Genomic DNA, 27,909 nt, shown 5'->3' on the forward strand with positions numbered 1-27,909 from the left:
GAGAATAACATTATAAAGCTTCACTCTCTGACTGGGCTGGAGGGTTGTTGCTGAGCCTGTGGGAATGTGCGGTACATTGATGTTTCTAATGAAGAGCGCTGAGCTCCATTGATCCACCGGGGATGAGAGTGAGCTGTCAAAAGCTATCAGGCAAGTCAAAGACCCACTTTCAGCCGTGTGCAGCTGAAGAGAGCACGATACTGTTGAGGGACAAGGAAGAGCAGCTAAACCTCCCAAGGCAAACACCAGAGGCACACACGCAGACACAGCTTTGATGCTTCCACAGGGTTATGAGCTATGTGTTCAATAAAGGAACATTACACAAATAACAACAAGGGGTTAGTATGTGTCAGGCATTGGAGGAGTGTTTACCCATGGTGTCTTTAGGTTAATTCAAGTATTCAATGTAATTATTTTTCTAAGAACGATTTTCCTTCAATTTTATTTCTTCTTAAAGATATGATTGTTAATTTTGAGAAGCTAGCAAGAGAACACTAGATAAACAAAAGTATCTCAAACTCAGTGTTGCCAACACTTTTTTATTGAAAGCAGGAAGAAACCTCCGGTTCTGACAAGTGAAACCAATGCGGAAGTGTCTTAAAATGTGCATTCATCTTCTCTGTCATCTTCTCCTCCAGCTGAAAAGAGTCCAACTGTGTGGAAGTCAATGAGAAAATTACCCTACTTCGCACTTGATTTATTATCTCAGTTAACATGTTAAACATGAATTTATGGAGTCAATCGCTAGTTTCAACTCTTCAATGCAGTATGATGTTTATTTAGTAAATTATGGTCCTGTTTAGAGAAAAATAGACCATTAAGCGGCGTATGCTTTGGGGCGGGCTTACTGTGATTGACAGGTTGCTGCCGTTACCAGAGCTGTATACGGCATCTCTACGTCACTCCTCCACGTATCAAATATGTTAACTTCCGTTCATTGGTTGCAAAAACCGAAGATGTTGGCGGCCGTAATCCAAGATGGCGACGGCTAAATCGCCAAACTCAAGGCTTCAAAACGGCGGCCCGACTACTTCTTATATACGGTCTATGATTGAAAGTAGTTAGCAGCACTAGCTCTAAATGTGGCTAACGCTAACGCTGAGAAAGGTGGCAAGTTGAAACCACTAACGCGTCCCTTCAGGCCTCCTTCCAGGCCTCCCTCCAAAGTCAGTCCTTCAAAATGATCATAATAAACGTAAACTACAAAGATGGCTGTTATTAGTACGCACAGCTGTCAAGCTAGCAGCTTGTCGAAAACTCCAATGAGGTGCAATGAGTGCATGGGCAGAATGCAGGCAGGTAGACAGCCAGGTAGCCCAACCAAATCAACTCATTGGACGGGCTCATTACAGTCCTGCAACAGCCAGATAGCAGATTTGTTTCTTTTCCAAAATATTTTCTGTCGATTAACTAATCACATAATCGACAAATCATTTCAGTCCTGACACAAACTTTGTCTCATTTTAACATATGAGAAACAGTGTGGCCATTGATCAAATATGTGAGTGCTGTTTTAGTCTCACAATGTCTGACAATAATATTTATCATCATCTCAATTTCTGGGTTGATGCATATATAGCCTTTGCATAATGCTAACTAATAAAAGCACTAATCATTTTACGGATACAAAAAAAAAAAATACTGGATTAAACTGGATTAAAACAGAGCACAGATGTGAGTGTAGGTTGAGATACACTGTACCGTAGTTGTGACATGGTAAGCTGCTTTCGTACAGTAAATAGGAGACCGGGTTTAAGTACTGCAGAGCTGTTGTATTAAACTGCATCAGTTATAGCGAGGTGTACTAAATAAACCTGCAACTGATTTTACATACTGATATTTGTGGTATATTTTAAATGACAATTTATAGTTTTTAAACATGGCATAAGCTTTATACAATCTGTCCCCCCTTGCTCTTGAAAGTATGCCACATGACAACTTTGGGTGACGAGTTCTTTTTTGTGACAAAGAAATGGGATCACAAGTTAGAGAAGGTTGAGAAACTGTAGAAAGATCAGATGTCATTGACAGAAAGTTAAAAATGACGTTAATCACAACTACAGTACACTGGGGGAAAAGGCCACAAAAAAAAGTTTTTAAAGAATAAACAAACAATGAATACAAGGTGTTTTTGCTTTTAATAAGTAAAAGGGAAATCCAAAGGAGCAAGGGACAATTTGCTTGGTAAGATTTCTTCATCAAAATGTAATTTTTAGGCCTTTCGAGATAAAAAATAAATCTTGAAATTAGCTGGGAAAACTCATTCTGATCGTTATTTTACTATCAGGAAGTTAGCCTGTAAAGCTCAAAAGATATTCAAGATGTATTGTCTAAAAACAAGTCAATACATATCACTGAACTGTTATTTTTAGATGATTGTGTCTTAATTAAATGTTTTATGAGATAGTTTGACAATGCGATCTGACAATGCGATCTGACAATGCGATCTGACAATGCGATCTGATGAGACAAACGAGTACATCAGTAACAAAAAAAAATCTGCCAGATCAGATGTGGTAGTTTTTAGTTTTATTTTGAAGGACTAAATGACGCAGAACTGCATGCAGAGACACAAATGTGTTGTGTCTGTCACCTGGTCTGTGTAAACATCTCACACCAGATAGACCAGACTTGCTCAAATAGCCCAAAGCAGCAGAATAATCTCACTGGCAACACACCACTATGTAAAACGCTTCAGTCTCTAAAGCTGTCTTTGACGCTGTATCCACAGCAGCAGTCTGTGAAGCACACTAGCAATTACAGCCGACTTGTAACCCTCCTGCTAATACTGCACTGCACACAGGGCACTTTTAATCAGCAAAAGTTGCAACTGGAGAATAATCTTCCAAGCCAGTGTCGACACAGGCTGGCGAAAAGGGGAGCAAATCTCCTGCTTTGCATGGACTTAAGAAAGATTATGGAACAGTAAAAATGCAATGCGTCAAACAGTTTCCATCACACCCTGTGGTTAACCCATCCATGCACTTCCTGAGAAGCATGTAAAGGCGGAAACACGCTCATAGTACCATCTAAATGTGTCTGTATGGCAAGAGGTCTGTCATATGTGTAGTGCTGAGATCAGCGATTATTATCATTGTGACATTAAATGACTGGGAAATGGAGATGACCACAAATGAGGTCATGGAGTCAGCACCATTGTAGTGATGAAATACGTGAGAATACATCATCCTCTGAAGGATTAGGTATACAACAATCAAAAGAAAGAACAAAATGCATTAGATTTTCAAAAAGTCTATGTGTATATATATATATATATATATATATATATATATATATATATATATATATATATATATATATATATATATATATATGTGTGTGTGTGTGTGTATATATATAAAAGGTGTTAAATGGTTGGAGGTGTTTTAAGTGCATGCTGGGTCTCAGTTGAGTTTGAGCGGTTGTGACAGTCAAGGCTACATGTGGTTTGATGTGGAAAAAAAAGTTGTTTTGGAAAAAGTTGGCTTGCTGTCAGATTTGAAGCATTGGTCTAGAATGTTTTTGCACAAACTTTACAGTAGATTGAATAGATCTTCATATTGTAATCATATTATAATTGTATCCACTGAAGATTTTAAATAAATCAGTTCGTTCTTTTAGATAAAGCAACTTCCATAAATGTCCAGAATGGTGATAATAAATAAAAGGACGCGTTGCGACAATCGTTTTCATGCTGATAAAAGTTGCTTCTGAATGCCTGATTAGTTTGAGTGATAATGTTGTTGTTTTCTAACCAGTGGCCACATGTGGCACGTGATAAAATACTGTGCTTTAACTTGAAAAGTATTTACTTAAATATATCTGCATCACATTTCAGTGTACTATTTATCTAATGAATAACCTAATTTACACATCCAGCCCATAGTTTATACAGTTGTCCTAACAGTATAATAAAATACCGATGGTGAGTGGACAACAGCAGAAAACATGTCCTGCGGTGGTGTGATATTTCGCAGCAGAAAACAAGTTATCTGACCAAACAAATAGAACATACATCTCATCTTTGCATATCAGGGACACTGCATCACTCACCTTGCAGCGACGTGATGACAGCTCAATTGAATGTTTTGGAGTGAACTGCAGAGAGAGCAGGAGTTGCGCCTTTTCTCGTATAAATATTGATAACTTCACATAATTTAGATAAACGGGAGCACAGAAGAGAACTCCGTCGTGCACTTTTGCACATTAACAGTCATACATTGGCACTAAGTTGCCCGGTGCAGCCCATGATGATACATCCTCCTGGCGCTTTAAGCGGATAAAAAATAGCTTTCGCTGTGTGTGTTTGATGGTTAAAGATTGGCTACAAGCGCGCGATATGATTTTACACACGACCAATAAGATCGCAGGCGGCGTTGTGGTGCGCTTATTTAAAAACAGAGCGTCGCCCGGTTTGTAATGCACAACGCAGGCGACGCATCCCGCCCGGCGCTACTAACGGGCAAAGAATAAAACGAGCACATCTCGGAAATGACGAAGTTACGATCTACGCAATGGTTTGTGGGAGATGTAGTGCATTTGACAGACAGCTGCCGTTTCTATGCACGACACAGACAGAGCTCAAAAACTACATCTTCGCCATTTGTAAAAATACCAACTGTTCTTGCATCAGCGTGTGGACCACACTCACCGGCAAAGTTATAGTTCAGCTGCTCCTTGTCCTGTTTTAAAGTCAAATACATATTGCCACCGTTAAAGCCAGTAATCAGTCCAAACATCCATCGGCCAGATGAAGCTCTTCGTCAGTGAAGGCAACCCGCACTGCCTGAAGGTGTTAGCTGCTTTAGAAGTGACCGGAGTTCATTGTGACGTCCAGTATGTCAACCACGAAGGTAAGACAGCATGGTTAGCCAAACATGAAACCTAATCTAATTATAATGGTGACTAATAACTGATTATAACGTATCCTTAAGCATAAGGGGGTTTGTCAAGTTTGAGCTGAGTTTGTGCTGTAACTGACGTTTATATCTGTAACCTTTAGGTTAGCTAGTTAACTAGTTGAAGTCCTGATCAAGCGCTAACCTAGCTGTCAATATCGACCTCCATCTGAGAAGCAGCGAGAAAACGCTCTTCCTGCACACCACTGCTTTGTTTGTTTTGTTAAAGTGCAGTTTTTTTTCGTGTAGCTTTTGTTTCGCAGTGCAGACCAACATATGTTGACATCCAACCTATCCTGTAAACAACAGCATGCCTTTCATGCCTGGACCAGTCCCGGGTTTACTTTGATTGGGTAACACTGTTAACTTTCAGTTTTGTGTCAGACACAATCAAATATCTTGTTGTTTTTTCCACCTGGTACCTTGACACGAATAGTGTGATTATCTCTGAATGATCATTGTTGCATTCAGGTTATTACACTAATGACACATTTGGAGAATGACACATTGATTCATTCTCTGTTTCTTTCAGTCAAGGCCAGTCCTTTTTAAAAAGGGGAACATTTGCCACATTTTATGTGGATGTCCAATCAGGGCTGATGAAAAATGTAGTCCACTAAAGAAAAAAGTGCTTGCTATATTGATAGAGAAGGTGTATTTCTCTTGCTTTTGAACCATTCTTGTGTTGTGCCAAGAACTGTTTTCCCCAACCACGGCTATGATTTCAGCAATAGGCTCTGCCTATATGTACTATGATGTATTGTGTGCTAGGGGCGAATTCACTTCCTCTAATGAACAAAATAATCTCACAAAATGTAAATTAAGGATATATCAGTACACCAAAACAGAAAATCCTGAATCCAAGTTTCTCTCCTGCACCAAATGAAGACATACTTATGGCCTCTTTAACTCGTTAGCAAACTTTCTTCAAACTCGACAGAAACAAAATAAAACTCGCCACTAACAATAATCCGTTAGTCTTTCCACTCTTCCAAACAATCAGCAATTCTGGTTTGGTCGAAGTACATCTTTAATTCACGGAGTAAAATTAGAAAATAAGTCGGCTCTCCACGCTGTTTTCCCGCGCTGTTTGTCTGCAGTAGTGGCTCATTGGCGGCTCTCGCTGCTTCTTCAAAGGCGGACCATTAGATTGGAAACACACAGTGATAAAAGGCCCACCAAAATCGATTGTTTTCTTTATATTTGTCAGTTTGCACTACGTATTTGCAAAGTGTCTTTTCAAAATAGACTTCCGTCTCCAGAGGAAGTTAGGTTTAGGCTACAAAACAGCTTGGTTTGGTTTTGGGAAAAAACCTTGGTTGGCGTTAACTTGACTAACCAATGACTTACATCATGATCAAGTTTGTAACTTAGCACAAATGGCAAATTTTACACAAGTGAAAGGAAACATTGGAAGAAAACCAATAACTTTTTGTTTGCGCCACACAGCTGTCAAAGCTAAAGTAGCACTATGAAGCTCAAAATATGTTGTTCTTCCTTGCCTCCAACGATGTCAGTGGATGGAGGAAGAACAACAGATTTTGCAGCTTTGCCAAGCCCCAAGGAAGAGCACCAGGCCATACCATGGATGTAGAAAAAGAAAACTTAGTTGGAGGCGGTTCGCCATTTTAATCCTACGAAAGTTGCTCAGTGGTGCATGAAGCAAAAAAGTTTGACTTCCATATTAATAAATTATCTAGACCTTCCAAAGATCTTCTGTATGTAAACATTCGAAATAGTAGCCAACCCGTGGAAATACAACTTCCAGGTCTGTCACGTAATACCATTGGGTCCAAAAAGTATTTTTCCCATAGACCTACATTCAGAAGCTCTGTAAATCAGCGGTAAATAAACTTCCCAGTAAGAACACTTAAATAATTAGGTCCTAAAAGCTGTAAAGTAACTATTACATAAAAGTATCACATTAATGGTTGAGTGAAAAGTACAATATTAGAAGTGAAAGTATAAAGGGGCATCGAATAGTAATACTCAAGTGAAGTACAATTACCTTAAAGCTGCACATAAATACAGTGCTGGATGTTATGTTAATGTACTTAGTATTTTCCACCACTGGTCAGGCCCAATAACTTGCATGTTTAAAACGTTGTACCACTTAAACTCTACGTTAAACACAAGTTTGCAATGCTGGACTTTTTTTCACTTAACCATATATAAAAACCAAACAACAAAAAACATTTTCTTTAATAACCTGAAATAAGACCTAAAAATCCATTTGAATAAAAAAAAAAAGAAAGAGGCTAGTTTATGATGAGAGAAAGGAAAGGAAAAGTCTGTATGTTGATCTTTATTTCAACCAAATCACCCGCCCTTCCTTGTGATGGGGGTCCATTAATGGCCACATGACTCATTTCTGACCAATAGTTGAAAATGTGTTCCAAAGAGCAGCTTATTTTAATGCAATGATGCAACTATTTCTAAGACTTGTGGTACCACTGTGGGTATTTCTCACTAGATGCATTGTCTTGGGGAGCAACATGTAGATGCTGCTGTGTAAAAGAAGATTCTAATTAAACAGTAATACATCCCGGCTTTGGGCTTATGCTGTGATTGTTTAGGCATGTGAGAGATGTGCGTCTGTGGGAGCTGGATCACAGAGATGAATAACCAAGACCATCTGGCATGTAGCCTCAGTTTATGAATGAAGGGGGTGTACTCAGAGACACATTATGTAAACAACATTAGGGGTGTGGAAGTACATTGTTTTATATAAGTCACTATTTATTTGAACAATACAGTAGTGGGTTGATTGAACTGAGATTATCTCAGATGATCTGAATTTTCTTATTCATCAAATTATTCATTACAAAGTCTTAAAAATTGCACGTTTATTTTGGTGAATGCATTGAAATTGTAATTATTTCTGCTGTATTGAATTCACCTTGAAGTGAAGACACCAGTAAAAATGTATTGAGATAAGATAATCCTTAAAGAAAACATCATGTGGTAATGAATTACAGATTAGGAAGATCAAATCCATGACCCTCTAATTGACTATTGTATTCTGAATAGGTTATTCTAGTGATTAGTAAAAGTATTGAGGCTGAGAATTTGATCACCGGATTATCCTTGAGCCATTTGGGGAGTCTTGTGTTATTAGTTCGCCTTGAAGATGCAGCGTTGGATTCAAATATAATATAAAGAACTAAGGATGTGTTGACATAAATTAGATATAATGGATTTAGACTTTTCCTCTCTCTCTCTCTCTCTCTCTCTCTCTCTCTCTCTCTCTCTCTCTCTCTCTCTCTCTCTCTCTCTCTCTCTCTCTCTCTCTCTCTCTCTCTCTTAAGACCTACACATTAGAAAGGTGGTTTTACAGCATGACGATCACTGTTATAGAAAGTAGTTGAACTCGTCTAGAAACAGGCTCATCTCCATAACAATCGTGTCTGCTGCTGTGTGTATACTATACACTATTTGTTGTTATCTAAGTAAACATTGTGATTTCCTTTTTCTTCCAGAGAGAGTGGTGCCCTTCCTTAGCCGTCCAGCCTTGCCAGCCCTGCTCCTGCCCGGTGGTCTGCACCTTTTCAGCCCTAATGCCATCTGCCGGTCAGTAGACTATGGACCTTTCTGCTTGGTCATATTTGAATGCCAATGCCAAGTTGGCATGAATGTGGTAGCTACTAAGCATTGCCTCTGTATAATGTTTCAGATATGCAACATCCTAAAGGGTCAGTTAAAAAATGTAATTATATTTTCACTTATCTCAATTGGTGTCTAGTCATGCAGAAAGCTCAGGCTGTAACTGCTCAGACTTTTGTGCTGTGAGCCCCATCAATTACATTTGAGTTGGATTTCTCAAAACCTGAGCAAATAAAACCCAAACTACCGGAACACTCTATACCTCGATACCTGCAATGGCTCAGGGACAGAGCAGATAGTCTTCGAACCCCAGCTCCTTCTGGTCATGTCGATGTGTCCTTGGGCAAGACATGTATGTGGTGTGTGAATGGTTAGTTAGTCCTCATGGACACGGCCCTGCCATCAGTGCAAGAAGGGATGTGAATGGCTCAATGACATGTAGTGTAAAGCTTGGTCGGAGACTAGAAAGGCGCTATACAAGTACATTTACCATTTTATACCAGTCTTATACATCCATGTGTAATTTAATAAGATGAATCTGACGGATCTGGTAGCGTATTGATGTGAAAATATGGCAATTATTCTTTAAACAGAGCCCTGGAACAAAATCCGTGAAATGTTAATGCTTTAGTTTGACTGAATGATTTCATGGCAAAAACATTTTGAGGCCCACTGTAATTAAGTCGTAAATGTGAATATGTCGTCTATATTTTATGGTTGTTTGTTTGGCACATAAAAGACACATTCTTTATTTACCAAACAAGCTGAAACTGATTGGCAGGACTTCCTTAATTTTTCCATTTTGAAACTCCTTAGATACCTGTTTGAAATAAGTGGACAAGACGCCAGTGAGCTTTGCAATCGGTGGCTTGAATGGGAGGCCACAGATCTCCAGGTAAACCGTAATCGTAATCTGTTATATAAAACATTCCACTATTTTCATTTCATGCATTGGTACATTCTCTTAACCAGAATCCTCTTACTGTTCCTCAATGTCTTGCCAACGGGGACAGGAATCCACACAGCTAAATGATTAAAGCTCATGCTTTTAAAAGAACAATGTACTGGATAAATCTATCAGCATGCTCTGTAGGGTTTAAGAAAACAAATTGTTTAACCTCAGTCATGCCTTTTTGGCTTACAGCTTGATGTCATTCAATCAATTCTCTCTTTTTTTGTGTCTTTCTTTATTTGTGCAGCCTGCACTGCTACAGGGCCTTCACATGGCAGTGCTGCAGGGAAAAGGATCAGAGGTGTCCAAGGTCCTCCAAGGACCCCTAAACTACATGGAGCAGAGCTTGAGCAAGGGGAACATGCCATATTTAACTGGGGTACAGCATCAACATCTCCTGTTTAGCTGGTGCACTACCACTCTTTCAGTGCCTATTTGGGTATCCATGTATAGCTTGAGAGTAACGGGAGATAAAGACAAGCATACTCCGTCAAACGAGGCTGTTATAGGCTATATACGACATGAACAAGTCAAAAGTTCATCATGCCTCCGTGGAAGCTCAGCCGAGCTAAACTGAGCATCTCCTCTGTGCCACATCAGGCTCCTCAGGCGACATTTCTTTTTCTTCCTTTTTTTTTTTTTTTTTCCAGCTGCTGATGCACTTTTAAGTTTAAAAAGACTCATCTGGGGAGGAGCGCCCTCGTGTAGCAGATGTGCCTGAGTGTGGGTGTGGGTGGGTGTGGGGATCAGCTCTCTGCAGTATTTGAAGCCCCTGTGGCAACAAGTCATCTGTGTCTGTCATATATTTCACGTGTACAGAAATATGTTTTGTTAAGTCTCTTGGTGATTGGCATGGCTTGGAGGAACCTCGTGTAAAGCTAAAGAAAAACTGTGATAAGCACACACACTGAGGCAGTCACAGCAGAGCACATGCTCCGCATTTAGTGAGATTCAAGCACACAAAACAATCACGCTGAAAATAGCGGCTAGGTATTTGATGGGATGACAAGCAAAGGACACATGACAAGTTCAGGAATAGTGTGTGTTACCGTAATTGCTGAAAGAAATTATGTTATGTTTCAGGATGCTGTTTCAGTTGCTGATGTTGTTTTGTGGGCTGCGCTGTACCCCGTTTTATCTGACTCTTCACTAGCATTGGGTAAGTACCAATAAACCTTAAAATGATCTGTTATTGGCCATACATAAATGGTCCAACCGTGATTTGAACCATTTTGATTTATCATTTTTCGGTTCTGTTTTCCTTCATTATCTTCTTCATTTATTTTATTTTCAAATTCTAATTTTGCGTTCTCTGTGTTTTAACAGTCCTTACTGCTTCCCTTTAATTTCCTTTTTGTTCCCTAATATCTTCCTCTCCCCCCCACCCCCCCCCTCCATCCCCAGAGCGCACGTCTGTGAAGGCTTGGTTTGACCGCGGGGCTGTCATGCACAGTTGCCAGTCTGCTGCTCAGAAAGTGCTGCAGGGGAAAGGCCTGCAGGGCATGAAGAGCTTCATGCAGAGGCAGCCTGTCCCTCAGAGCAGCCAGTGCAGAGGCACGCAGCCATGCAACAGCAACCCTGCTGAGGTATCCGATCATTGGGATAACGATCAGACTTAAAGCATTCTTACTGAACACAAATTTGAGAGGCTTCAGTGACTAACTACACTTGTGCTTTCGCCTCAGGAAACATGTACACTCTGTGAGGTTTCCAAGAAAACGTCTTTCTTATTTTCTTCGTGCTCTATAGATGCACAAACACAAACAGCACCTTGCAAAACACATGTCCTGTCACACGTATCCTTTCCCACATTCTATGTCTTCACCTCACCGTAGATTTTAGGAAGAAAGTTGAAGCAATCAAAGGGTTGCACGTCTCGGATTCACTTCACTTAAACTAAGCAGGGCTCGTCTGTAAAGCAGATGCAACTTCTGTGTCAGAGTTAACCTGGCTGTATGAAAGCATGTTGAGGTTACATCACTTTTTCTTTATCCTCTGTTCTCTTTCTTGTGTAATCATGGGAGGATTTGAACAGGTGTCAATCAAATTTTAGCAGCAGCACTCACGGCTACCTGTCAGAGGAAATGGCGGGGTATGCGTATCTCAGATTGCTTTAGGCTTCGGGCTTTGGGTTTGAGGTCAAAAGATCAAGTGGGAGTTAGTGGTACAATTCTATAACATTGACGGTTCTTCATAAGGATTACCCCTGATAGAAAGGAAAAATCTCCAGACAGTAGGACTATGGTGACGGACATCAATAAATTCGTGAACTTCTCTCTTCAGAACCATAACAGATGTTGAAAAATACTGAACACGATACCATCACTTTGGATATAATGCAGTGCTTCTTATATTATAAATTCAGTCTTTGTGAGACATTCTAACACTTTAAATTATTTCTATGTCATGGACATTTTTCGACGTACCATTTGGAGTGTTTTGCCACAGCAATAAACAAAACAAAAATTAAAAGTTCTTCAATCTGCAAGGTTAATAAATAAATATCTATTCGGGGAGATTAATAACCTTTCAAGCTGGTCTTTGTTTAATTCCCAGCTGATGACTCTCTGTATCTAAATGCTTATTTAGGCTGAAGAAAGTGAGCGTGTGGTGTCCGTAGAGGAGATGGAGGCCGCTGCTCTAACCTGGAGCAAAGGTTTGACCGCCGGTCCGTTGACAGAAAGACAGCACCCCATGTAAGTAATGGCAAGTGCCGTTTCCCATGCTAGACACTAAGGAGAGGCTCTTATTCAGGGTCATTTTCAGTGAGTGTGTATGTTGCAGTTTATCAGTTTGTTCTTTGATGTTGTGGTGATCACATCACCGAAGACCCACAAACTAAAATGTTCCTTCGCAGGTGAAAATAACATTTGTCACAGGCAGACAAGTCAAGGGATCTGGGCTGTAACGTGTAGAAATATGACCCCGAGGCTGTAGACAAAAACTCTGTAGACAAAAGTTATAATATAGGAATTTTGAGGTGAGACATGACAGGCAAGAACTTATTTTTTCATGCTCTGGTTAATTTTGAGATTTAAAACTCTTTTTCTTCCATAACGTGTGTCTTCTTTCACAATAGTGGAAAGTAAATCAATTGTGGAAATTTCATGGTGTTATCTATGAGTTAAATTGTTTTACCCTATGCCTGTGATGTGTAAAATGTATGGAATTTTACAATACAAGTCTTTAAAGGCTGATTTCTCTAAATTAGTTTTTTTCTCATACCAAGTACTCACTTTAGTAGTATTTGCATACGCCACACTTTACAGCTACTTTCCTGTCAATATTCAGTTTTTACGATGGGGTTTGTTCATCTATCATTCATAACCCGATTTATGGAACATTTTTTTCTTAAAAACATGGAGAAAATTAAAGAAACTTGTATAATTGTTGACTACCTTCTGCTTAATAGAGTGGAAGTTTCAATGGTGATATCTATTATTGAAACATTTACATATCTGTTTATTTCCCATCAGTTTGCCGCAGGAAGGCAAGCGAAACCTCCTTGTGGCCAGTGCCTTGCCGTATGTCAACAACGTCCCCCACCTGGGCAACATCATTGGCTGCGTCCTCAGCGCTGATGCCTTCTCCCGGTATGGATTTAAAGCTTGTGACTCCTTTTTTTTATTCTGTCTACATACTATAGGTACTGATAATCTTTTACCAACATATTTTTAAATTACATTTTTTTTTTTTAAGCAAGAGCATACACAGCCTTGTGCATTTATGGGGCAGCTGTAGCTCATGGGGGGAGTGGTTGTTCTGAAACCACAAGGTAGCCGGCTCGATCCCCAGTCCCCCCCATAGTTCGCATGTTGAAGTGTCCTTAAGCAAGACACCTAACCCACAGTTGCTCCCTGGGCGCCTCACGGCAGCACGCTGCTCCTTAATCACTTAGGATGGGTTAAATGCAGAGAATAATTTCCCCAAGGGAAAGGATACTTTCTTCTTTCTTATAGTGTACAGGCTGTCAGGCATATGCAAACCTGGAATGTATGTAAAGGCCGTTTCAACGTTCCAATGAAAAGGTCTCCTCTAACTGCTGGTTATTCATTCTCCACTTATCCTACTTTCTTTCTCACACTTTTAATTTTTTTTCTACATTTCTTTAATCTTCATTACATCTTTCTCTGCCTTGAAGCTTTGGCCGCCTGCGAGGCTGGAACGTCCTGTATGTATGTGGCACAGACGAGTACGGCACGGCTACAGAGAACAAGGCCAGAGAGGAGGGTCTGACACCGCAGCAGATCTGCGACAAGTACCATGCCATTCACTCCAGCATCTACAAGTGGTTCCAGATTGACTTCGACTTTTTTGGCAGAACCACAACCGAAAAGCAGACTGAGTAAGTGGAAGCAGGGAAGACGCCTTTAGTTGGCTTGTTTTAAAAACAAATAATCCACGGTTATGTGAAAAATGTAAAGACAGGGCATTTCTTTCATCACACTCAAAGTTGAAAAAACAAAGCTTATGATAAAGCTGAACAGGGTCTTCTCTTGGGTGGCATGTGGTTCTGATGCTGCTTGGCTTTGGTGTGAAAGGGCAAACACGTTTCCATTCGACTATACAGTTACGTAACGTAAGATTACTATAATCTTATAGTAGATACTGGTGTGGATGTCTAGCCCTCTCAAACATAAATTCTACTCTCCTTAATCTCTGAGATTATTCACCGTGATTATAGAATGTGGGTCATCGGTTATATTTCTGACATTTACCAAACAAAAGAATAAAAGACAACAAGAAAGCTTATTTAAAAAAAAAAGTATCAATGTGTTTAGAACTACAGTTATCATGTGTGACACCCACCTCTGCTAATAACTACGGCGTGTGCGTGTGCGTGTGCGTGTGCGTGTGTGTGTGTGTGTGTGTGTGTGTGTGTGTGTGTGTGTGTGTGTGTGTGTGTGTGTGTGTAAGTAGATTCAGTTAGTGGGGCTTCACTTCATTTCACTATTAGATTGTATGTATGTTTGTATGTCAGCAGAAAGGAAAGGCATTGGCAGACTCAATACAAGACAAATAATTTGGACGTTTCGTAGTAAAGTTATCTACTTTAAAATATCGATGAGATAAGTCGAGAGGAAAAATTCATTGTTTCAAAGTTATGGATTGTTGCTCTACGGAATTATTGAAAAAGCTGGTGGTTGGTGTGGCTTCTTGTTGGAGTGTGTATGGATAAAGTGTCAGATTATGTTTTGGTTGTCTGGGTCTTTAAATAAGATGTGGAAAGATGTGTTTTTATTATTAATTTATATACATTCTTTAGTGAAGATGATACTTTAATCCTTGAGCTTGTACATAGAAAGGGATTACAAAGATAAAAACTTGTGTTGTTTTGTGGGCTTTTCTTTGATGAGTAAAACATAAAAGGCATCAAACACCATGCACCAGAATCTTTTTCTTTGAGAAGTAAAAACGGCCCACAGATTAAAGACTTTTGTCTCGATTCATGAAAAGTACTTTGGATGCTGGGTCTTATATTTGCAAATCCAAAACTAAAGGTTACCATAAGCTTTTTGTACCATTTTACTTCATGTTTATTTTTCACAAACTAATTACACTCTCTTATAGGACATTGCTGCATTTATTGCTGTATGCTTCCAAGTTTACATCATTTTCTAGCCACTTTTCTGAGTTGGGAAGCAAAAATGTTGTCGGAGTTTATTGACTAGTTAGTTCCCACATTACACACTTATCAGTGTGTTCATGCACCTTTTTAACTACAGTGTTGTCCTTACATCCCGGGCACAACCCTCTAACTATGTTTGTCCTCTCTTATCCTTTCAGGATTGCCCAGAATATTTTCTGGAGAATCCACAAGAATGGTTTCCTCATGGAAGACACGGTGGAGCAACTGCGTTGTGAAAACTGCAAGCGCTTCCTAGCCGACCGCTTCGTAGAGGGCATCTGTCCCCACTGCAGCTACCCAGAAGCTCGTGGTGACCAGTGTGACAAGTGTGGGCGGCTCATCAACGCTGTGGAGCTGAGGGTGAGTTGGAAAGGAGCGTGTTGATGATGAGAAGCTCATGATGAATCTATGCTGAGTATTGCCATTAATTGATTATTAGAAAGAGAATGATGGCATTAGCGATTGATATAACATTTCTGTTCGATCAGTATTGACAGCTGTCTCTTTCAGGAACCCCAGTGTAAAGTCTGCAGGCAGACTCCAGATGTACGCACCTCCAAACATCTTTTCTTGGACCTGCCAAAGGTATGCTTTTCATACTGCATTGCATAGACGTGGGTCGCCCATTCTGCGGTTTAGACAACGTTTTTTTTGCTCACAGAGTTAAGCCTGTTTAGAAAGTACAAACATCAAGTGTATTGTAGATTTCATAGTCAGGCAGCTTGTTATCCCTCTTGTCATTTTGTTACATAAACGGCTTCACTCTTTTCCAGAGCCGTGTTTTAGCGTAATGACATTTGGTGTTTTTGTCAGCATTTTCACTCTCGCTCATTCTCTCGTGCAGCTAGAGGCTCAGTTGGAGCAGTGGCTTGACAAGTCAACCAGCACAGGAGACTGGACAGCAAATGCCAAACAGATCACTCGCTCCTGGCTGAGGGATGGACTCAAACCTCGCTGCATCACCAGAGACCTGCAGTGGGGAACGCCAGTACCGCATCCTGACTTTAAAGATAAGGTCTGCTATTGTCACCCAGAGTAAAAACTATTTATTTTCCCATTACAAATAACTATTTGCTTGTTGATAGTTAATTATAGAGTAGAAAAGATGCACACTCCACTTTGTTTTTTACTGAAGCATAATGAAGCCCTACCGCTCGGCTAAATTACCTGCTGAGAAGAAATTAGAAAAATGTATGCGAACACTTAATATCTCAGGTCAGGTTCCTAATTAAACATTGAAAATGACGACGCACTTCATTAGCTGTTTTATAAATGCTTCAGTTACTGATGATACTGCAGTGCTCTCTAATAGCACACTGGGAGACGCTCTGCGTCTGGCATGTCTAAACATGTAACACTGACCGCTTCTTTTAGTGCTCCCTTCTAAATGTCTCCTAACACTAATACATAAGGGACATTTAATGAAGTTACATTGTGCATCTTTAGGATGTTTCCTTCCTCCTCCGTTATTTCCTTTTTTAAGATTCAAATGATCCCAAATCAATTTCTTTAACACAAAGTCTCTGGTGCTTCTGCAGGTGTTCTACGTGTGGTTTGACGCCCCCATTGGTTATCTGTCCATTACCGCCAACTACACCGACCAATGGGAGAAGTGGTGGAAGAATCCTAATCAGGTAACCAACCCTGCCCTGGCTCCTCCCCCCCCCTCCTCGAACACACACACACACACACGCACACACACACACACACAAACACACACACGTCAGGAGTTATTAGCCGAGCAGAGTACTGATGCACAAAGTTGGCACAGATTGCGTCCTCTTTGCAACACACAGTGGGTCTGATTGCTTTTTTCATTGCTCCATCTGGTCTTTTGCACTCGTGTTAAAAACATTGTGTAATTTCTGGCCCCATATAACCCTAATGTGAAACAGATGAAGACATAACCGCTTTGATTATAAATAAAATGCACAGTCAGGTTTGTAATCACCGCTACAATACACACGCAGTATAATGTGAATCGACATTGCACAGCTTTTGTACTCTTCCCCTTTTAAGATGGAAGTCTAAGCATGATTAGTATTCCATAGCTTTACTTGGTTTCTGTTGGTCATGATGCTGTCATTAGCTTTACTTAGAAAGGGGAAACTAGTTGATATTTTGTGTGTACATAGAACATCCCACACGTATATTAACAAGTGTGTTCATTTACATGTGGACTTCATTTAACCGTAAGATCCACCATATCTTCCTCACTCTCTGACTCATCTCATCTCTCTCCATCTGAAACCTCAGGACTGAGCTTCTCGTGTGTGTGTGCGTGCGTGCAAGGGAGAAAAAGAGAGATGGGGGTTGGGGAGAGCTGATAAGTCCTCTTTGAACTTGATGAGCTCATGATGATCTAATATGATGTCATCCTCACAGTGCAGTGTTCTGTCTCTGTCACTAGGTGGAGCTGTACAACTTCATGGCCAAAGACAATGTGCCTTTCCACAGTGTGGTGTTTCCCTGCTCCCTACTGGGAGCGCAGGACAACTACACTCTGGTCAGCCACCTCATTGCCACTGGTAAGCATTTATTACACCAGTTGATGTATTATTTGACTAATTTGGGATTCATAACTGATCTTAAAATGGATTGTATCCGTTTGGCAACTCGGACTTCGTGAATGAACACATTCACACTGAGGTTCATTTTCGAGAGTAATTTATGCTTCAACTTCCCCACAGAGTATCTGAATTACGAAGACACCAAGTTCTCCAAGAGCCGTGGTGTGGGTGTGTTTGGAGACATGGCCATGGACACGGGCATCCCGGCAGATGTGTGGCGGTTCTACCTCCTCTATGTGCGTCCAGAGGGACAGGATTCAGCCTTCTCCTGGGCTGACATGGCTCTGAAGAACAACTCTGAGCTGCTCAACAACTTGGGCAACTTCATCAACAGGTGGACGATAGTCATATATTTTATAATGAATTCCTTCGTTCCATATGTGATGATCAAAGAGTAGAATGTAGACTTGGGTCAGAATTCAACTAATGACCCTAACAAGGTAACCTGTACCAAACTCCTCATGCTACTTGTTCCCAGCCATCTGACTTTTGGACATTTTCTTATTGTTTTATTTAAATGGTTTTGATCGGTTAAAATTTGTCACCAGTAAAATAAAGAAAATGGGTCAATCCACTCACATTTTGTTCATAATAAGTTTCACTGAAAAAGTAAATATGGAGCAAAACTGTCATCTAGTCCAATTAACAACTAAGTTTTCAGATTGTTGTACTCAATGAAAAATAAAGTCTGTTAGAGCAGTAACTATTACAAGAGACTCACCCTACTTTTCTAAATTTGTTTGGGATGGCGTAATTTAGCCCCAATTACATCGCCTCAAATGATTTTATAAAAGATCAGGGTTAAATCCCACATCAAAGATTTTTCTCAGCAGCTTTTTTTCAAAGTACCTTGATCTTCAAAATTGGTCTCGGGCAGCAACGTTGATGCCTAATTGGTTCAAAAATATCTTGTAGATTGCATCCAGCCTGAGGTGTTGGAGGTAAAAAGTATTCTGCTTCAGAAAATAATTTCTGTCCCTGCCTGGATCCAGTTACTGAATCACTACATCATTAGCGACAGTGTGTCCATCTTGGGCCCGCTTTTTTCTAATTCATAAACGTTTCCGGGCTGTGGTGTTCCAGCTGATCGCTGTTGTTCAGTTGAAGCATCGACTGTCCACTTTGTCAGATTGACAAACTGGCTAGATCCTTTTTTACCAGCGGCAAATATGACTTTATTGATTTATGATGTCTCAGTTATTGAAAGAGTAACAATGTTGGTCTTTATTATCCCAAGAGGAAAAATCTCAAGGCTTTAGTTTGACTTTGTTAATGAGTTTCACTAATTAAAAACTGATTAAAAATGTATCACGCAGGGCACTAAAGGTTCATGCTCGCGCATCAAAATCGCAGTTCATTGTACATTTGACAGTGGTCTGGCAGACCTTCCTCAGAGGCTGAGAGATGTGTAAAATATAGAACAGTCCGTTGCATCAGACATGACAAAAACGTTCTCACTACCAACATCTTCCTGATGTACACATAAAATTCCTTTTAAAAATCACTGACTCCAGACACAGCTACAATGTAGAGGCGATGAAGGAGCTGTGGTGAGGCTCGATGCAGCACACTGTTAGTTTACACTAGCAGAGCACTGTATTTCATCTGGCAATACAATCTATAATTTATAAACAATTAGCAAGTCAAGCAATGTGGCCTTTTCTCATTTTGCTCTCCCTGTTTCTCTCACTGCCTTTCTCATGCCTTTCTCATATTTTTCCCTGACCCGCATTTCTTTTTTTTTAATCTGTCTTGTTAAAACCTCCTTCTCCCTCTCACCTCTAGAGCTGGCATGTTTGTCACTAAGTTCTTTGAGGGCAGTGTGCCTGTGATGGAGCTTCAGCAGGAAGAGAAGAAGCTCCTGGCTCTGGTGGGCTGGGAGCTGCAGCAGTACATCCAGCTCATGGACAAAGTCAAGTAAGACTCATGGACTCCCTGTCAAGCGGTTGATGTTGGGATATGACTTTATTTAATCTGGCTTTTAAGAAGTACAACTCTGCTCATCTTTTAATTACACAAGTTTGAAAATGTATATGTAAAGTATGTTAAGTAGATTCTGAATAATAAGTTGACTGTCTGTGTCACACTATCATCAATTTTCCACCAGAATCCGTGATGCTCTGAGACACATCCTCAACATCTCTCGCCATGGCAACCAGTACATTCAGGTCAATGAACCCTGGAAGAAAATTAAGGGAGGAGACACAGAGAGGTGAGAAGGCCTTGACCAGTTTAACACAATCTGTACGGCTGTAGAGTCGCACAAGGGAGATGGATCTGTGTTGCAGATGTGTGAATTCTCATTTCATATTAAAATGTAGACAAACGGCTCGCCTTTTGAAAAAGGATTCCTTCATTCACAATCATGTAGTCGTGTGACATTTGTTTGTTAAAGAAATCAATATTTGTAATGAAAAGTCAGAAGAGGAGTAGCTTGGATGTAATTTCGATCCATTGTAAGTTTAACACAAATATTTAGACTCATGCTCTGTCTGACTGACTGAGCGCCGTCTCTCCTCTTCAGGCAGCGTGCGGGCACGGTCACCGGTCTGTCGGTGAACATCGCCTGCTTACTGTCCGTGATGCTGCTGCCATACATGCCAGCTGTCAGCCAAACCATCAGGGATCAACTCAACGCCCCTCCGTCTTGCGTCAATACCATGTTGCAAGGCACTGGCACCTTTGTGTGTTGCCTGAGTGCCGGCCACCGCATTGGCACCGTGAGTATGACCTGAAGAAGGTACACACACACACACACACATACAGCTCATGCATTCAAACCTGTGGAACCTCCTGCATGTTGATGTTGGGTGATACAATGAGGATGCAACAGTCTGTCAATATTTTAGTACTCTGGAGGACATTATATTTGTGTCATCTCAGACACACACACACACACACACACACACACACACAAGAATAATAGCCTCGAATAGATGGTGTTTTGAGGGCTCAGCCTTCGAACAGCAAGTTTCTCTCGGGCCACTTGTCCCTTCAGGCCTAATTGTGGTGACCAGTGGCTATAGTGTCTCCAAGGCTATAGTGATTTGTGACTGAGCACTCGAGACAAGGAGCAGCAGACGACACTGTTCTAATGTGAAACTAACACAAGGCGCACACAACTTCTCTGACAAATCACATAATGCTGTTTTGAAAAGAGTTGTAATCATGATCAAAACTCTGCAAATTTCCTCAGACGTAGTTATCTTCCTACTTACTTGAATAATGCTCTTTGTTCAAAGACGAGGGCAGAGTCTCCAGTTTAAAGCTTCCAGCAACACCGGTCTTCGGCTGGATCGACAATTGCAAACTTTAAAAATAATTGTGCATATATTCTTTTGAATTTCTCCCTTTTCGTCCCCCCTGCCAACCCCTTTTATTCCCAGGTCAGTCCGTTGTTTCAGAAACTGGAGGTGGACCAGATTGAGGCTTTGAAGAAGAGATTCGGTGGACAGCAGGTATTTGATTGTGATGTTTATGATCTCTAATGGTCTGTGCATGAGTTCATACAGGGCTTGTAGTAATATAGGTGGACTATTTATGAATAATGAAATGAGAAAGAATTGATATTGCGTTGCCATTCAGGGGCTTTTGTCAAACTGTCACCCCGAATATGAATTTGTACGTGATTGGAGTATCTGTCTTTTGAAACATGACGCAGCGCTCCATCGACAATTAAAACTGACTTTGATTTTACCAGTAAATGTTTAAATGATGTATTACGCATCCATCACATAAATACAAATAATCCCTTTTTCAAAACCTCTCCCCAACCGCCTGCCTCTAGCCTGAAGATGAACCCCCCAAAAAAAAGGTATCTAGTGGTATTTGTTTGTGGAGACTCACTCCTCACTGGTTATGCTGTGTTAATATTGATTACGCCTTCACTAACACTCGCCGCTCATCTAACGTACTCATACTTAGAATATTACCCTCATCTCTGTGTGTCCAGTGTGATTCACTGTCCATTCACACTTCATGACTCATAAAATCTTGTCTGCATTTTGAGCGAATAGTGGTATTGTCTGAAATGAAGCAAGTCATCTCTAGAAATAATAACTATCAAAACGCCACAAATTCTAAAACATTTTCATCTGTCTGTTTGCGGCCTCAGACGACAGCTCAGAGGGCTGGCGGCACCCTGCCTGCCACTGTGCCAGCTGCTGCTGCCGCCGCCGCTGCCGAGGTGGCGTCGGTGAACGGAGTGGACCCGGAAAAAGCCAAGCAGCTCACACAGGCTGTGACTGAGCAGGTGAGAATCCCGGTTTAGTGGCAACACACCCAATTCTTAAATTTTGGAATCAATCTGTCATTTGAACAGAACGCTAGGCTAAATGTTTTCAATAACATTATTAGAATTATATTGTTTTTTCTTTATAATAATCTTTATGACAGGAATAAAACGGATGGCATCTTCCGTAAGGAACAAAAAAAACGATCTTCGTGAAAAAACTAACTACGCGCAACGAATCACTGGCCGCTGAAATAAATAGTGGCTAATTTTAAGAGCTACATATAATCGGTATCTATATTTGTATAGTTATCTGGTCATGTTTAAATTTGTAATCGATAGAAAATTGTATTTTCTCCAAATTCATGATCTTTGAAATTTTACGCTTTGCAGCAATTTAATTGTTGGGGATCAATTGTTTAAATTCTTAACATTTCCAAATAAAGACAAACGCGTATAATAACTAACCCACAAATTGACGGCGAACTTAATTGCTTACTATATTTGACAAGAAAGCTGCCAACCTCTATTTGTCTATAAAAGCTAAAGTTAAATGAAAGGTGTGAGAAATCTATTAAACCCTGACATTTTTGTCTACCACAGGGGGAAAAGGTGCGAGCACTCAAAACCCAGAAGGCGGAGAAGGCTGTGATCACAGCAGAGGTGGCCAAACTGTTGGACCTTAAGAAACAGCTCGCTCTGGCTGAGGGGAAGAGCCCTGAGCCTGCACCTCAGAAAGGCAAGAAGAAGTGAGACCGGAAAGAAGTGAAAGCAAAATTGAGGTTAGCAAGAGGAAGGGAAGAAAGAGTAGAATGGTTTGAGGTATTGTGGTGAATGGGAACAAGATGTACACTAAAAGAGAGATGAGGGTATTACCTTAAGGCAAAGCCGTGACAGGATCTAAGACAATGTGGTGTTGGCACTGAGGACTAATGAAATGCTGGATGGGCCGACGGGGAAATGAAAACACACAAAGAGAGACTCAAATGAATACAGCTACAGAATGGAGGGATTTTTCCAAATCCCTACACCAAAAGAAACTGATTTTATACTCTCCCTGTGATAGAGTCAGCATACGATATTAGTGTTGGAAGGTGTGTTGTACATTTTAAAGATGTTTTTTTTTCCTTTTATCCCCCTGGATTTTATTTTTTATCCCCATTTGCTACAAATACCTTTTTTTTGGATCCGGAAAATAAATTGATTAAGTTCACCTGACAATTGTCTTTACTCTTCCCCTTTGATTTGTTTTTTATAAACTAGAGATAATTGACAATCATACACTCACGCAAATAAACATTACATGACACGAGAAATTGCACAATATTTTCTTTTATTGCAAATTGGGGATTACAATGGAGGATAACATAATTGGTGTGGTAAAATACATGTATTTGATGCCATAAATGATAAAAAGCCATGCATATTACTCTACGATTACCAATTTATGTCTGCAGTGAGAAAATAACAGTGGATATGTTGGCATTTTACAGTAAAAGCCATTACAGTACAATTGTGTATATAATACAGCGTTATATAAAAATAGTATATCAAGGTAGAACATCTTGTGGTGATTCTTCCACAAATTCCCATATTGATAGAAAAGGTCAGCTTAGAAAGTATAGCCGGGTCCTACTTAATTTATCTAAATACACACACACAAGCCATGGTTTATAAAAAGTAAGAAAGATTAAGAATTCGCTCCCAAAAAACTGAATCATTCTCTCATACGCACACTGGGCACTTTCAGACTTTTCCTGAGCTCCTAAACTCTCCACAAATTGGGGCAAATAATCTCTGCTAGTCAAATTGCAGCCCTTAACATAGGAGTTACAATTATTGCAAAATGGTGGGAATGGATGACGATGAAATGCACTCAATTAAGTTCCTTTCTGTTCAACATACAAATCATCAAATGCTCGTAACTGTTTCTGCCATCCTATTTGATGGAACATGTCAGGCATTGTTAAAAAAGACAAACATTCGTCAAAACCACGGTATCATTTGCACTTAGAGCCGTCTGTTCTTCCTTTTCCTTAATACATGCTGTGTCTTTATTTTGCCGCATTGCTGTTGCAGCCCTTTCTCTCTTTTCCTTTTCTTGTCTCGACTTTCATCACTTTCCTATTTCTTGCCATTTTGAGCTCTTGTGTTCAAAAATCATCTTGCTTATAAAATATCTTTGGTTTCCATTATTTCCTGTCCAAGAGGCATTTCATAACCACCATATTACATATTTACCCACCACTGCTTATTCCAATTCATTAGGACCTGTCATCTTTTATTCCCGTCTTTCACTTTCCCCTCATTTCCTGGTGTTAACTAGTCTCTCTATCAGGGCTCTACGTGTCCTCTGTACCTCCTCTCCCAGCCTGTCAATCTCCGATTTCAAGCGCTCGTTCTGCTCAGTCAGCTCCTGTACCTTCCTCTCGTTGTCCTGCTCTCTTTCTTTGCGACTCTTTTTGGCCGACGATGATGTGTGCTGCGTGGAGGAGGCGAAAGAGGACAAGGCACTGTTGGTCCTCTCGCTGGTGGTCCTCTTGCGTTTTCCCAGGCAGGAGGACGGGTAGGCGGAGGGTGAAGAGACGGGTGAGGAGGGAGAAGAACAATTTTGAGATGGCGACTGGGAGGCTGAGGAGGAGCAGGATGGAGAATCTGGGACACAAGGCAGTTCCTCCTCGCTGGCAGAGGGAGACGCGGGATGGACATTATTAGCTTGGTGGTGTTGATGGTGGTGGTAATAATAGCCACCGCTGATCACCGCTCCACTCGGATCCACCATTCCCACTCCTCCTTCACTCAGCAACTCGAAAAACTCTGGAGGCAGCAGATCACTGCCGCCTCCTGTCGAGCCATCGCCCCTTCTCCTACTCTCAGCCTCTGTCCGCCGCTCTTCTGCAACAGCTGGACTCATGCAGGAGGAGGAGGATGAAGAGGATGAGGAGGTGGTGGTGGTGTGATGCAGAGGCTGGGTGTTGTGGATCTCCTCTTTCGTCCTCTGGACACCCTCGCCCCACGTCTGGCCTCCGTCCGTCAGCCACGTCAGAGAACAACTCTCCAGAACATCCAGAAACTCCGGCTCTTTCTACAAAAACAAAACGTCAATGCCTTCAGAAACAAGTCAAATATCACAGTATAAGCTAATTTCACACCACTTAGTATATGAATGAGTTTTGTTTCCAAAAATGGTTAAACAAACCTAAAAATGTAAAAAAGGAAATAAACCAAAATACAATGGACTACACACACACACTCACACTCATCATGGGTGTGATATCCATGTTGTTCTTCGAGCTACTGACCTCGGTGCATGTGGGGGCACGTGCCAGTTTTGCCCCTCCCGTGTCGGAGCCAAGAATATCCTGCAGGTCCTCATACCACGCCTCCAACTCTGCACCACACAACGGCCCCACACCAGGGGGGTATGGCGGGGGTAGGTGTAGCCACTCGGCAGTCATCTCGCCAGTCAGTCGCAACACACAGGTACTCGGCCACACGGTTCACACTGGACCTAAGGGAGGAGGAGGGCAGACAAGCCTGGTTAGTTTTTTTTTTTACTGTTCTGCAACTTATGTTCTAGTTGTTAGGTATGCAGTAAAAGGGATCGCTTGTATCGTTACTGAGAGTTCTGGAAGAAGACCTTATCTGTATAATTATTAACTAGGCCAAAGTACAGTATATTGTGTCAACTACTTAGTTGTGATAGAGTGAGGAAAAGACTGCGGCACTAAAATTGCTGATGAAGATTGAAAATATGTATACAAAAATTATTGATAAGCAATATGTTGTATTAAAATTAACAAATTGATTAAGTCTCAATCTTAACTTCACCAACATGCAGCATTTAGAATGTCAAATGTGAGAGTTTACCTTTTGAGAACGTCTCCGTTAATCAAGTCCGCCAATTTGTTGGAGATAGATTGTCCCAACAATTCTGTAGGGGAAAAAAGTATTTGATTTTTAATTGATGCATATGAAAAATATCTCTTCCTAAAATGAGATTTCAGAATTAAAGTGATGATTTGCACAAATACAGAGCTTCAGGGAACCTTAAATGTAACATGAATGGCAGATTTGGATAATGGCAAAAAATTGTAATAATGATTTATAAAATAAATTGTCAATGATTGTTATGATCAAAAAAAGATTGAGGAAATAAAATGCATGTCTCTTAATTCTTGTAAACAAAGACCAAACTGTTCTCTAGTGCGCCCCCTGCTTCCTGCGGTCCTCAAAACACGCTGGGATCGATAAACAAGAGGTTAAAAGCGACGATCTATTGATCTCTCCAGGTCTGACAGTCAGCTCGACTGATTTTTTTTTTATTACTTAAAGATGTCTAGAAAAAAAAAAGACTTTACAAAAGCCTAATCATGACTACGTTTAACGTAGACAGCCTGGAACTGAATAGTTAAATTTAATAAAGGGTTTTAGTTTTCTCCTTTTAATTTGCAATTAGAGGGGGAATTAAAACATAATTCTAACATTGTTGGCATGTTGTGTATTAATAAATTACAAGTGATAAATAAAAGAAATCTCCTCAAGTTGTTGTCAAATGTTAAACTTGTTAGCGCAGGCATTACACACTTTGGTTTTGTAAATCGTAACCAATTATTTTTCTGATGCGATTATTATTATTATTATTTGTATTCTAAATTGTAATATTTTCTTCTTGAGTTGGGTTCCATGTCCACTGTCAGCCAAGACAATTACGTCATGGAAATGCATGTCCAGCAGGAGAATGGGCGAAACAAAAGAAAGGAAAAGAGTGTGTTGGAGGGAAGAAAGACAAACAACACAACATATGTCCATTCATTATGAAATATGTACTATAAACGTGTTTGTTAAAAGTGAGGACAACACATATAACGTTAGCTGTCAAAAAAATAAAAGCCGTGTTCCGTTTCGAGTCAGCAGTCCCTCCATTACGGCCAGACGTCACACGGAGCAATGTTATTTTAATCAAATTAATTCACACTGAAAAAACTAAATAAAAACCATAGGCTGTTGTTGCTTCAACACACATTTAAAACGTGTCGTCACACTCAACAGTCAAAATGCTTCTTATAAAAAAACTTGGTCGCTTAAAGTCCGCTAGAGCTTTGACAACTTGTCAGTCAGAAGCAGGCGACACATAAAACCACTTTGTGTGAATGGTGATGGTTTAAGACGACTGTTATTCTAAAAAAAAGACACTTGTATAGCTGCTAAAACCATATATTTTTCTTGTTTTGCTTCCCTCTCCAGTAACGTCACATCAGACCACTTCAAGTCCAGTAACGTGAGCCGTTACTCCCCGAAAGACTGACAAAACACCGACCGACTAGTTGTCAAAACTATCGAAAAAAATAAAATGTCCACTTACCCTTTTTTTTTTATTCGCTCGCCTTCTCGACTGTCTTGAACTCGAATGTGGATATTTTAGTAAAAATTGGTGATAGCTCATGTTAACCATTGTTCAGTCTTCACGGCTGAATGTGATTTTTCGGAAACTCCCGGTGGTGTTTATATCGAGAGAGAGGCCAACCGAACTATGCATGGAAAGGTAGTTTCGTCACAGCCTAGCTTGGATGTGGGTGACTGACGTTACAGCGGTCCAATCAGGAGGGCGGAGTTAAGATCTTTTCCTTAACGACATCCAATAGGGCGGCCCTAAATATAGCACCGAGGCGGGGTCTCGTGTCGTCTTTGCTCCTGGTTCTCTCTCAAGCCCGTGCAGCCTGTATAGTTTGTACGAGCAGCAATTGTGATGCAGTCATAAGACGGCCAGGACGAATTTGGGGCGTATGGGAGTCACATGAAAGGAATGATGCAATGCTTGGCAACCAATTTCTAGCTGGGGATAACACCAGCAGAATCGGAACATGTTTTATTAAACAGTGTTGGCTCTAACTAAAATCTAAAAATATACATATATGCATGGATATCTAATGTCGAAGAATTGTTTGTTTCCGGAACACAAAAGCTCAATCGATTTTCTCACGAATTATTTTATCGTGGAAAAAAAAATCCATTTAACGCTTTCT

The 27,909-nt window shown here is 40.5% G+C and overlaps 2 protein-coding genes across 2 annotated transcripts; one reads left to right on the forward strand and one right to left on the reverse strand.

Annotated features, from left to right (window-relative positions):
* Positions 1–4,750: 4,750 nt before the first annotated feature.
* Positions 4,751–23,109, forward strand: mars1 (methionyl-tRNA synthetase 1; the record flags this gene model as incomplete). Its single annotated transcript, XM_079219000.1, has 22 exons — positions 4,751–4,853; positions 8,378–8,468; positions 9,318–9,396; positions 9,701–9,832; positions 10,537–10,612; positions 10,858–11,039; positions 12,043–12,149; positions 12,930–13,046; positions 13,595–13,798; positions 15,241–15,442; positions 15,593–15,667; positions 15,927–16,097; positions 16,621–16,716; positions 17,493–17,610; positions 17,773–17,986; positions 19,438–19,569; positions 19,760–19,864; positions 20,177–20,372; positions 21,039–21,110; positions 21,440–21,466; positions 21,767–21,904; positions 22,487–23,109. The coding sequence occupies 22 exons, from the start codon at positions 4,751–4,753 to the stop codon at positions 22,634–22,636; spliced, it is 2,787 nt and encodes a 928-aa protein (XP_079075126.1). The 3' UTR covers positions 22,637–23,109.
* Positions 23,110–23,208: 99 nt separating this feature from the next.
* On the reverse strand, positions 23,209–27,344 carry ddit3 (DNA-damage-inducible transcript 3). Its single transcript, XM_079219001.1, has 4 exons — positions 27,249–27,344; positions 25,754–25,817; positions 25,186–25,394; positions 23,209–24,968 (listed from the first exon to the last, which is right to left on the reverse strand). Exons 3-4 carry the CDS (start codon positions 25,339–25,341, stop codon positions 24,189–24,191), a joined length of 936 nt encoding a protein of 311 aa, XP_079075127.1. The 5' UTR covers positions 25,342–25,394; positions 25,754–25,817; positions 27,249–27,344; the 3' UTR covers positions 23,209–24,188.
* Between the last annotated feature and the right edge of the window lie 565 nt (positions 27,345–27,909).

This window comes from Taurulus bubalis (assembly GCF_910589615.1).
Source record: "Taurulus bubalis genome assembly, chromosome: 5".
Lineage (NCBI taxonomy): Eukaryota > Metazoa > Chordata > Actinopteri > Perciformes > Cottidae > Taurulus > Taurulus bubalis.